The 9,896-nt window shown below is 43.5% G+C and overlaps 1 protein-coding gene across 1 annotated transcript; it reads right to left on the bottom strand.

The window, feature by feature from the left end:
• Window positions 1–2,483: 2,483 nt before the first annotated feature.
• On the bottom strand, window positions 2,484–9,608 carry pmp22b (peripheral myelin protein 22b). The gene is made up of 5 exons (XM_076094050.1): window positions 9,448–9,608; window positions 8,694–8,784; window positions 8,348–8,441; window positions 5,095–5,235; window positions 2,484–4,103 (listed from the first exon to the last, which is right to left on the bottom strand). Exons 2-5 carry the CDS (start codon window positions 8,769–8,771, stop codon window positions 3,943–3,945), a joined length of 474 nt encoding a protein of 157 aa, XP_075950165.1. The 5' UTR covers window positions 8,772–8,784; window positions 9,448–9,608; the 3' UTR covers window positions 2,484–3,942.
• Between the last annotated feature and the right edge of the window lie 288 nt (window positions 9,609–9,896).

The following is a 9,896-nucleotide window of genomic DNA, read 5'->3' as shown; positions in this document are numbered from 1 at the left end:
TTATTCAACCAGCTTTGTTGTCCTTGTCTCTGTGAAGTCTGTTTCTGTGTAAGTAAAACTGAGAGAGATGCAGAAAAGTCAAAAAATAGTCAAATTCCTAGTATGTGCATACTTTCCCAATAAAGGTGATTCTGATTGTGGTTCTGAAAATGATGTGAATCAGTTCAGATCTCAGCCCAAATGAACACCTATGAACACCTAGGGGAGATTTTGTGTTGGACAGCGCTCTCTCTACGACCGTCATCTAAACATCAAATAAGGGAAGATGTTTTGGAATGATAGTGGTCGGCCCTCCTGCTCCATAATACAGTATCGGCCGAATCTCACAAAGTTGCTGTTTCCTTTAATCTGTCGCCCATCTTTATTTCATTCACAGTCAACTCACCTGATCTGAACTGGCCTTCTGGTGCTCCTCTGGAGCTGCACATTGGCCAGCTGGTGAAAATGTGTCGGTAAACAACATCTCCTCTTCCAAATTTAAATGTTTTAAATTATTTCTTGAAGTTGAAGCAAAGCATTGCTGATAGCCGATGGATCAGGGTTTTTCACAGCAGTCCGACCCTCTTCTGCACCCCATTCTCTATTATTTAGAAACACGGTGATGTTATTGTGTTTTGTCTGAATTTATCAAATCGTTCATCAAATGTAGAATGTCTCCGCCTTTACCTCTAATGATGTGTTGTGCCATAAAAGCCTTCATAATGGCTCCGGAGGAGGAGCATCCATTAGACTGACTGAAGGGTAATAGAGAGCAGACAAGTAGGAGAAATCACCTCTCTATATCACATGCGTGCATACTAATGGCCACGGCGTGTACACCCTCGCAAACACGCTGAGTTCTAGACAATGCTTAATGATCATATATAGAATTAATGAGGTCTGGCACATTTTAATAAGAAAGAATTATCTGCTGAGCCCGAGGGAGACATTGAGCCTTTCCACTCTCTCCAGAATATCACATAGATCAGACAGAAGATGTAGCTGTAGTGCTCATATGTCACCACATAGAGGCAGTGTTTGCCAACTAAGTGTGATATAAGAATTGTGTCGCTGTTGTCATAAGTGTCCACCAGATAGCGGTATTGCGCAATACATAGTAATTATTATTATTTTTTTTAAGATAAATAATGAATATATATATATATATATATATTATGATAAAATAATAATAAATCGAATAGAAACAAAAATGAAAAATACATTTATAAAATAAAGATTTCATAGATGGAATTATACTTTTATACCCCCCAAAAATGATACATTTGCAGACCTTGTCAGACGCTCAAAGCTACAGTAACTTACACAAACACGCAGACCAGAATGCACTGTCCCCATTTCACCCAGCGCTAGTATGTGAGAGGGGGAGGCAGTGGGAGGCGGTGACCTCTCAGGCCTGCAACGAGAATCCTCCTTCTGAGAGTTCTCTCTCAATGCTGGAGATTTAGATGCCGATCATCAGCTCGGTGCCGAAGCGCTGGTTATGGACTGGCTGTTGTCTTTAAAAGGAATAGATATCATCACAAACCGTCATCTGTCAGCACAGGTCATGTGACAGATGAGTCCTCCATCACTATAACAGGAAGGTTTTCGCCTCTCCAAAGATTGTGTATGTGTGTGTGTGTGTGCAGTGTTATCAAAAGACATGAAACAAGCTCCATCGTGGTGGTAAGAAACATCCTTTAATGATTTAAACTCAAAGTAGCTTTGGTAATATCAAGAGCATTTGGAAGTTTAGGTGTAAACATGGCGTAGACATTTGAACTCTTGTCGCTTTGCACAAAATAGAAGGGCAGCTGTCATTAGAGGCGATCTCTTCTAACTGAACCCGATAATGAGCATCATGCTAAAAAGAAAGACAAAAAGGAAGACAAAAAACCCACAGCAGACTAGCTCGTGTAAGCTCTGAATTAAATGCTTTAATTCCACCACAGCATAGCTCTGTCTCGGGAGGATGTCACAGGAGATGTCAAGAGGAGGACAGACCGTTGCTTACAGTGTTCAAGACAACAAGGCCTCCTATTTCTGATGCTAAGAGAGACGCCGATGACACTGAAACACTAGCTGCATGTTTTGAACATCGCCCCCCCCCCCCCCCCCCCCCCCCCCCAGTGTGTGTGTGACACAAGTCACATTTGCAACCACATGCACAAGGCAGCTTATTTGATCTACTGCGGAGTACGATGGCAACACTGTAACAGACTGCACACAGGAATTTTACATACTGCACGCTGCGTTTCAGTCTCTGACATCTTTGTTTCATCTCATAGCATGTGAACATGCGATCAGGATGGTTCAGAATTCGCTATCACTGTAATATCTCTCCCCATCTACTGGCAGTCCCCCCCCCCCCACATGATGCTTTTTGCAGCCCAGAGATGTGCGATTCAGAGTTTACGGGAAGACAGACGAGAAAATAGCTAGAAATTCTGCATCATCAAGTGTTAGCGTGAATCCAGTCCCTTGTAGCAGTGGAATACACAGTATTAGATAACGTGAGAGTAAGTTTTATTGAGTAAGTGAGTGTTTTATGCTAGATTCTCATCACCGTCTTGTTATGGCGCAACACACGAACAGCGTTTTACACAGAATAAGAGAAAAACTCATAGACGTCAGTGGGCAGAGACGGCAGCACGTCAAACTTCAAGTATTTGAAACAGGCAATTTGTGTCATCACTGCAAACCTCTCTGTCCTTTTCATCACATATAGAGTTAATACTACATACGTTTTTCCTATCATCTGATATTATCTTATATGGCTTCAACTCAGTGGCATTTCTTTCTGGTAGTCATATCATGTATACTTTATTTCTTAGGCTATAACGCCCCACAGTGTTATCTTCTTTATGGTATTCTACTAAATAGGCAATTTGGCTTCTTGAGACTTTAACAGCCAGGTGAACACAAACATCAGAATGAGGGTACAATTAAGGAACATGGAGTTAAAGTAAAGCCTATATGAAGTAATTTCACTGTAATCCAACTCTTCCACAAACTCGCAGAATAATACTGACATTCTATTTGGATTTCATCAGTGCACCACCCCAAACTCAGTTACTCATTTTACAGTAGCTGATGAAGAGAAGAGAAATCAGACACTGCAGTGTGAAATAGACTGTGTTCCCTAAAGAGGCAGTCAGGCACTGTACGTACAGGTGTACCTCTGTCTGATTCCCACTTTAATTAATGGCCGTTTGACTCTAAACAAGAACAAGGTAACTCCGTTGTCAATGATTGCTATCAGTAATAGGAATGATAAATACATAGCACCATCTTTTGTTGAAAATAAGAAATAGAAAAATACTGAAAATAAAAACACTGAAACTTGAAACTTCACAAAATAGAAAAGGACCAAATCTATATATCCTGGCTATGCTACATCCAGGGATGTTACCACTCGTTTTGTAAAGCAAGCCCATCGCAAAATCTCTTCTTCTAACCCTTCTATTTCTATACATGCACTTTGGTTAAAATACTTGAAGTAACTTTTTTGCTTCTTTTTTTTTTTTTTTTATAATTCTTTGGCAATTACCAAAACAAAAAAAAGGCAACAAAAAAAGGAAACGCAACAACAATAGCATCTAATTATTTCATCATTACAAACAAACATTGAGGCACTTAATCAGCTAAAACAAAGCTCATACACGTATCCATTGACAGAGCAACACAACAACTATGTACATATATGTAAAAAGTGTTATAAATAGGTTTTAAACCATAGATACTATATACATCTTTTAACTGAGACAGTATTGGTTGTTTTGTGTTGGTTTGCTTGTTGATTTTTGGTATTACCACCCTCCCCCCCTCGCTGTGATCTGGTTGTGTTGGTCTGGTGGCTCCAGGGGCCATTGGTACTCAGGCATCAAAACTTTTTTTTACTTCAGAGTGGGACTGATGACGCTTGCAGTTGGGTTACTGGGAACACTGGGATGGAGTGACGGCTCATTCTCGCTTCCTCAAGATGACATAGATGAGTCCGCTGATCAGCGCCAGAGGGAAGGCCACCCACGCCAGGATGTAGGAGTAGCCGAAGACCTCGGTCCCCGGCACCCACTGCGGACTCATCACCGTGTAGATGATGGCTCCGCTCATCACGAACAAACCTGCAGAGAAGGGAACAAGCCGGAAAACACTGAACAACGCTGGCCATCATCTTGTTCAATCATCAGATCATGTTTCTCTGCAGTGTTGTGCTCTCTGTCTTGAACCCTGTCAGTGTTTCCCAGAAGGCATCCCTCCACAATACATCACAGCGTCTCACGCTTATTGATCTCCAAGCCAAGCGGCTCCTGCTCTGCCCGCCTCCCCCGGTCCGACATGGCACGACGTGTTTTGTCAGCGCTGCCGGGCCTTCCTGACATTTCAACATGGCGCGGCTGGCGGTGCGCCCAGTGTCATTCCTGTTTGGCTGAGTGGGCACCTGGGTGCTAGGCAAAGCGCTGGCACAGTACAGAGAGCGAACCCTGGGATGTAGGAAAAGGGCTGCCAAGGGAGGACACACAATGGGCAGTGGAGCCGCTCTCCGGCCAAAGGGGACTAAGTATAATAGAGGAGTGGAGCATTAAACCATTAGTTACTGGCTCAGACTCTCAGACTCGGGCTTAAAAGGTTAATCTAATTCTCTGCCACAGTAGATGCAGTGGGATCGTCTGCTATTGCTCTGTCCGTGCAAGAGGAGGATTTGCGTGAGTGGTGTACTTTCAGACTACTTTTACTGTGCTGATTAGTCATTGAGTCGATTTTCAAGTGGTTGTTTGTCAAGCAGAACAGCTGAAAATCATGTTTACAACTTCTCAAATGTGAGGTTTTGCTGCGTTTCTCTCTGTTTTATATTATTGACAATAGCATGCCTTTTGGTTTTGGACTTTCAGTCGATCGAAACAAGTAATTTTCATAATTTTCGGACATGATCTTTATGATCAATCGATTCACCAGAGATTTTTAAATAGTGAAAATGCACCCCTAAACTTTAGTCACACCGGATCCAATATGAATCCCTTTCTACATGTGACTTTGATACCAGCCAAAACCAGTATTATGTCTATCTGATATTGATGGATTTGTGCGGAAGTGTCAAAGGGGGATTCAACTCACTGGCAAGGATCTGGAAGGTTCCAGTGAGGAAGAAGCGTCCGCCCTTCTGCAGAGTGAAGAGCTGGCAGAAGAAGAGGAAGAGAGCCAGGCAGCTGAAGATGATGGATAGGATCATGAGGGCCTGGACCGCCTGAATCCACTCTGCAGGGGGGAAGGGAGGGGAGGGGGGGGGGGAGTGAAAGAAGAGTATTGTCAATAACTGAACCACATTCATCATTATATAAAGCATCATTTATATATAACATTGACTTAACAAGCACATGAGAAGGAAAGAAATACAACAAGAAAAACAAATGCCAAAGCCTGCTGCTCCTGTCCCGGCTGAATTGAAGCATCCTCTCGTAATGTTTTCTTCTGGGAATGTGTAATGGATCCATAACAATGAAACCTAGGTATCCTGTTCCTAAAAGCTCTGCGTGCCCCCTCACTGCAGGACCTATGACTAAATGTACCACATCGATCGCTACTGCCAGTCCTCCAAGGCCGCCATGCTAGAAGCCCCATTAACCCATTAGACACCTGTACTGACGTGGGAAGACCATCTCAACTGTGCTTTATATGTGAGAGCGTGGTCGTGTGTTTGTCTGTGTGCTTCTTTCGTGCCACCATGCCAGGAATCCAAGGATTCCCAAGCATGGTCTATTTCTTGTCTGAGGGTTATCCATGCTGCCTCCCTGCCCTCTCGAGTTTCTCGAGCACTCGCTCTTTCCCTCCCAGCGTCTATAGAACTCTTCTCTTTAGCCACGTCTGCTTTTACTGTCGTATTCTCGCGCCATAAAACGCCGCCATGTCAAAAGGGCCTTAAAGTTTGCTTGTGCATTTGCAGCCACCGCATAAGTTCACTCAATTGTCCTACCCGTAGCATCAGCAAATATTCCAGACAAGCCTATAAAACAATAAGTGGGATTTCGGTATTGCTCCATTTGAATGCACACCACTGCCGAGCTCTCGACCGTCAAATCTCCGATGTGGTACCTCCAACGTTCTCAAGCATCTGCGGTTTATTGATTCGCTTGCTTTATTTGAATGTTGTGGTTTAATGGGGGGGGCACTTACAACATTGGGGGGAAAAGAGCATGATGCATAATTTATTACAGCTCATGCAACAAAAAGGGTGATAAAGTAATTGGCCGGCTTACTTTGCGCGATGTTACGACTTTGATCGAACAGGTTTGAACGCTGTAGGCTAAAATGAAAACATGTCATCGTCCTGTAGTTGTTACTTTACTTTCTGTGGACGTTCACTAAGAATCATGCAGTTCTCCTGGAGAATCTGATAGATTTAAAGGGAAAGGGTATCCTGAATCCTTGCACAGTGTTACCAGGACGGAGTCAGGTTACCTACAATAACAGAGCTACAGTTTGTCCTGATGATCATTGGTTAGGGGGGGGGGGGGGGGGGGAGATATGGGAGGAAACATGACACGCTGCAAATTCTCCATCCGCAAGATGCAGCCAGAGCAACATTTAGATTCCATTATCATGATCCTGTTTTCAGATATGTGTGTAATAACACTGTGAGAAACGGGTGAAATGTTCCATCCCTGCCCTATAAATACATCACTGCTTTCTGACAAACACGCATCTTGTCCTTCCTTCCTTCCTTCCTTCCCTGACCAACAGTAGGAAACAGTGACATGAGGCGCGGCTCAGGGCTGAGAATGTCACTGATAAGCAACTGTGACTCATATTCAAAAATGTATTTGAATGCCTTGGTTTATTACTGTGGTATTACAATGCTTCTACTGTAGACTTTCACCGTATCACCAAACGGGAAACTAACTGTTTTTCTGCCTTCTATTCTGCGACCCAGTAACTTAAGGTGCTGAAAATAGAATATAAAACTGCTGTAGTATTTCGTTGTGTTTATGTATTGTATGCCTGCCTGGAGGCGGAAGACATGCTTCCTCAATAGCTCATTTTAGAGGAGTAAATTCTATGAAGTAATTTTCCCAGCTGTAAGGAAGTGGTATTTAACTCGAGCCCAGCATGTGATAACTGTGACATGAGTATCTCTCACTAGGACGTCATCAAAACCAAATGGAGCCAAGGCAACCAACTGAGAAGTATCAGAAATGCCCTCAAAATGACCATGATGACTGTGATTATGATTCACTTCAGAAGGAACTTGATTGCTCAGCAAAGCTTCAAAAAGGCTCCATTGAATTGGCACCCACGTGAGAACGGCCCCACTATCTTCCATCTCTCAAAGCCAGAGCCCGGACGCGCGCCCTCTTAAATAAACACTGTGCGTCAGTGGCGCTAATGAAAGCGAGTCAAACAGACCGGCTGTGCCGTGGAGCTACCTGGCAGAGCGTGCAGGCGCTGCAGCCCGGACAAAACACACACACACACACACACACTGGCTGAGTGCGGCTCATTCTAGACCGATGACATCACCCGGCGGCTCCACTGTGATGGCACATTTAGTAGCAAAACATAGAGCTGCTCAACAGTGATCTCACCATGAAGTTGTTGCTAAATCGTTCATATTAGGACAATGGGAATGTTATTAGGTAGGGGTCTTTAACAACAATGGAATCTATATATCCCCACATATCTTGTCAAAGTCAATCAAACATGTGGAGGTCGACTGTCTTGATAAATCTGTAACGCTGCAGCTGCTGCCTTAAATTGTCCCGATGATCCCTGCAAACTAACACTGGACACTGTGATCCGTCGCTGGGCGTCACCCACCATCAATATGCTATGTTCTACATGAGGTAGTCCAAGGTCTCCCCGCTTTTCCGACACTGTCACAGGCATGCACACACACACATAGATCTGAAACTTTAAATACTCTCTGCGGCCCCACCCTGATCCCTCCACAACTCTCGAGCTCCCATCAACCGTGGAATCCCATCTAACGCGGGACCTGAATATGGACATCACACCACGACTATTTATACAGCTGCAGCCTATCAGCTGGCAGTTCCAAACAGCAATGCCACATTCTCTGCCCTAGATGGCACCAGAGTCCCAGAGGAGCCGTGACACACCCACATCATCAACACGGGGAATGTTGGATTTCAGCAAGTCATTTCACAAAGTTCAAGTTCTCCATTAATAACAGTGTGGGTGCTTTAAACTTGTGACCGTTTAGCCCAAAGCAAAACATGAAAGGGGAGCAAATCCTGATATGTGTAGCAGCTTCACAGCAGAGCAGTGATTCAAATGTCAAACAGTGGCCATTGTATTCTAAATAAATTGCTGTTTTAAAGGAAAACTGTAAACTATCAGGCAGGGGTCTGACCTCCAGTTGTTGCCGGGTCACAGTGGTATCCTCCATTGGCAGTAGTGCAGTTTGTCCAGAGGTCTGAGGTGCCAGTTTCACCTGACGTCCAAACCTGATGTCAACAACAAACAACTCGGTCAGTAATGTGTGAAGAGCAGCACCAAAACAATCAGTTTCACTGGCATATTCAAATTCCTAAAACTATGAAGTGTATCTTAAAAGAAAAAGTACATTATAGTTCTTCCTGCAGGTATAATACATCAATAAGCGTCAATAGGGAGTTTTGCGTCCATTTATATTACATTTTTAAGATTAAATTCATCTGATCAAAGAACGAAAGAAACATAAAGGCAGTTTTACTTACGCTGACAATTGTTGACACAAACAGGAGGACCAGACCAGCGACGTGCAGGAGGACGATTCCCAGGAGAAGGAGCAGCATCTTTTCAGGCGATCTGGACAGTAATGAGAAGAGGAGACGGTCTCTGTCAGTATGTGAGTGTGCGTGCGTGCGTGTGTGGATGTCTGATCGGGGGGACATGGGTGTGTCGCTGCAGCACGTTCAACACGGACAGCCTTTAGAGAAACTTCATCGGCTGGCAGCGTGTAGGCTACATTAACGGTAATAGCATCACGTGTAAGATAAAGTCACTGTTAGTATTCTACAAATTTGATTTACTTTTAAGTTTAAGTTTGACAGGATTCAACTTTGAAGCTGATCTCACGTTTCTTGTTTTTATTTACTCTAACAAATGCCTTAAAAAAAGCTTAAATCTTTCCAAATTGCGTCCCTCTTTCGTTGCAAAGCCCTGTTCTTTTAAGATGGCTTTAAATTGCCGGTTTGTCATCTACAAAATGGAAACAATTTGAGGACAGGATATTAAAAAGCAATAACAACAAGAACTTTAAAATAAGGTAGCAAAGTAAAATCCCGTATTATTTACGTAAAAATGATTTCTTAGCGACCAATTAAGCATTTTATTTGCGGTGACAGCTCAGCCGTCCTGTCTGTGCGTAATGGAGCGGCGGGTATCCCAGCGAAAAGCGCGTTTCCTCATTGAATCGCCAGCACAGACTGTGTGCAGCTGAATATGAGAAAGTTAATAAAATCCACTTACTGAGAGCGATGAGCTTGTATTTCCACAAAAAAAACAGTTTCAGGCTCGCAAGAAACAAAAGCAAGTTTTCCCAAAAGAGTCCAACAGCGGTAGTCCCAGTTCTAAAAGTCGCTCTCAGACTAGATTGATGCCAGGGCTGACGTGCTGTTATAAAGTGTCTCATTATGGGAGAACAACGCCCTGCGTGCGTCGCTACGTCATGGAGTGACCCTCTGGTCCACGGCCAGGGTTCCCAATATAGACGTGCCATGCGTAATAGCGCATGGGTTGCCTTAGTTACTAACGTGCTGTATGTGTAGTGACCTGACAGATCATTGTTTGGCTGTCGTGGTAACTGAAACCAGTTATGTGTTTTTGAGGATTCTTTTCTTCTTCTCTCTGACACTGTTTCCAGCTTCTTCTTTTTTTGCTGTTATTACAAATTACACTAAACTTCAATTTTGTTGTTG

Source organism: Anarhichas minor, unplaced genomic scaffold (genome assembly GCF_050575085.1).
Source record: "Anarhichas minor isolate MPS153535 unplaced genomic scaffold, ASM5057508v1 ptg000017l, whole genome shotgun sequence".
Taxonomy (NCBI): domain Eukaryota; kingdom Metazoa; phylum Chordata; class Actinopteri; order Perciformes; family Anarhichadidae; genus Anarhichas; species Anarhichas minor.
This window is presented reverse-complemented; position numbering and strand designations above follow the sequence as displayed.

Excerpts from the sequence above, each read along its gene's own strand:
- pmp22b (XM_076094050.1), bottom strand. The coding sequence starts at position 8,771 with ATGCTGCTCCTTCTCCTGGGAATCGTCCTCCTGCACGTCGCTGGTCTG. Across the intron at positions 8,442-8,693 it reads TTGTGTCAACAATTGTCAGC|GTTTGGACGTCAGGTGAAAC; the intron begins GTAAGTAAAACT and ends TGTTGACATCAG. Across the intron at positions 4,104-5,094 it reads AACCTTCCAGATCCTTGCCA|GTTTGTTCGTGATGAGCGGA; the intron begins GTGAGTTGAATC and ends CCTTCTCTGCAG.